The following is a 2268-nucleotide window of genomic DNA, read 5'->3' as shown; positions in this document are numbered from 1 at the left end:
GGACAGACTGTAGCAGAGTGTACCAAAGGAGAGGTGATGCTGATGAGAAGTCCTGGATGAGGGAGTCATACGAGGTGGCTGAGCTAGATCAGGGCTTCCCAACCCTGTCCTTATGTATCACCCCCACCCTCCATGAATATGTGAAGATTCCTGCAAGGCGTACACGGTTGGTGGCACTTGGGGGCAGAATTGAGAAGCCCTGCTTTAGCTAAAGGTGGCCACACACCATACAATTTTTTAAATATCTGTTCAATTTAAGAATTGCACTCAATTTTTCTGACTGATTGTAACATTTCAAAAATATGACCAATGTACCACTCACCTATGTTCAATTTTTTCCCCAATTATGATAAAACTGATTGGAAACTCAGAGAAAATTGCTAGGGTGTGTATAGTAATAAATTAACAATCCAACACACACCATACAATCTTTAGTAGAAATTGAAGAGAAATATCTGGCATTCCGGATCGATTTAAAATCGAAAAAAAAAACGGGAAATCCGATCGGATTTTTCAGTTGAATGAAAAAAAGCTTTCGATTTTTTCGAGAGATCCGATCGTTTTTATCGAATTACTGTAAAATCAGATCATTTTATTGTATCGTGTGTGGCCACCTTTAGTCTCCTCATCTGACTCCATCATCCAGGACTTCTCATCAGCATCGCCTCTCCTTTGGAACACTCTGCCACAGTCTGTTCATCATGTTTTGAGCCTGGAAACTTTGAAGTTTTGATTGTAGGCACCTGGCAGAGCCCTGCCCTTTTTAGTTCCAGAAATATGCATAGCTCATAGGGGCATAAAGACTTGCATGGCTCTCCTCACTGCTCAGAGTTGATGAATTATGTGTCTTGCACAACTGATAGCTTGCAAATTTCTTCTGACAATAGTGCTCTTTCCGTGTCTTCAATGAATCTTCTTATGACTTGTTCTGTATTATTATTAATGCTGTTTTCGGTATATGTTATGTTTGTTACAGGTAAAGATGCAGCTTCTGTGACTGAATGCGAGTCATGAGTACGATGGACAACACAACGTGCCGGAGTCTCAGTGCTTTCACCCTGAGCGGAATCCCATACCTGGAGGACTTCAATGTCTGGTTTGGTTTTCCCCTCATCTTAATGTATATTGTGGCCGTCCTAGGGAACACTACTATTATCTATATTATAATTAAAAATCACTCACTTCACAAACCCATGTACATCTTCCTCTCCATGCTGACGACGGTGGACCTCTTATTAGCAACAAGCACTATGCCTCAGATGTTGGGGATCTTCTGGTTTGATAGGAGAGAGATCTCCTTCAGTATGTGTCTTGCCCAGATGTTCTTCATTGCTTTCTTATCAGCTGTGGAATCTGGGGTATTGTTGGCAATGGCTGTAGACCGATACGTGGCCATATGCCACCCTCTTAAATATTCTTCCGTTTTCACCCCTAGGACCATTACAAAGATCTTCGTGGCCATTATAGTCAGAGGAGCAGCTGGGTTAATCCCCTTCCCGCTGATTATCAAGAGGTTGCCCTTGTGGAAGAACCACCTTTTGTCCCATTCCTACTGTCTCCACCAAGAGGTCATGAAATCTGCTTGTGGCAACATAAATTTAAATATTATCTATGGTCTGTTCATAATACTTTTTATTATGGGTCTCGACTCTGTGTTCATCTTTATCTCGTACCTGCTGATCATAAAGACAATGGCTGGTTTAGTGAAAGGGTCCAGTCTGAAGGGCATAAGCACCTGCACAGCTCATATATGTGCCGTCCTCATCTACTACATCCCCCTCCTCGGCCTCTCTGTAGTGCACCGCTTCAACAAGAGTGGAATTCCCAACATCCACATTCTGTTTGGGAATGTCTACCTTCTGTTTCCTCCCGTAATTAATCCCTTAATCTATGGAATCAAAACCAAGGAAATCTGGAACAAGCTCAGCAAGTTGCTCAGAAAGATTTGCCAAATATCCTAAGATTGAGATGAAACAAGAAATGGGCATGGGGACTATTTTTACTTTGGTAAGGGAGCACCCCTAAATGACTAACTCTTTTATGCATTGTAGGGAAAAACTTCAGATTCGGCAAATCAGGTAGATCTTTGCTGCTTGTGGCAATAATGGAACTTTCTCCACTCTACAAGAAATGTCTTTGCAGAAGTTTAATTATGGAGCTGGTTGGGCAGAGTAACAAGAGGGATGTCACAAGACACCAATATCATGCCGTCATGCCGTTAGACCTTACTTTTCTGTTTGTTACCTTTACGTAAGTGTTTTGTATTGG

At 41.9% G+C, this 2268-nt stretch overlaps 1 protein-coding gene across 1 annotated transcript; it reads left to right on the top strand.

The window, feature by feature from the left end:
• The first annotated feature begins 1010 nt into the window (after positions 1-1010).
• On the top strand, positions 1011-1961 carry LOC137544612 (olfactory receptor 51E1-like). Its single transcript, XM_068265707.1, has one exon. The coding sequence runs from the start codon at positions 1011-1013 to the stop codon at positions 1959-1961; it is 951 nt and encodes a 316-aa protein (XP_068121808.1).
• The last annotated feature ends 307 nt before the right edge of the window (positions 1962-2268 follow it).

This window comes from Hyperolius riggenbachi, chromosome 2 (genome assembly GCF_040937935.1).
Source record: "Hyperolius riggenbachi isolate aHypRig1 chromosome 2, aHypRig1.pri, whole genome shotgun sequence".
Taxonomy (NCBI): Eukaryota; Metazoa; Chordata; class Amphibia; order Anura; family Hyperoliidae; genus Hyperolius; species Hyperolius riggenbachi.
Note: the sequence above shows the minus strand (reverse complement) of the source record. Positions and strands in the feature narration are given on the sequence as shown.

Coding starts and splice junctions, on each gene's coding strand:
- LOC137544612 (XM_068265707.1), top strand. CDS start 1,011: ATGAGTACGATGGACAACACAACGTGCCGGAGTCTCAGTGCTTTCACC.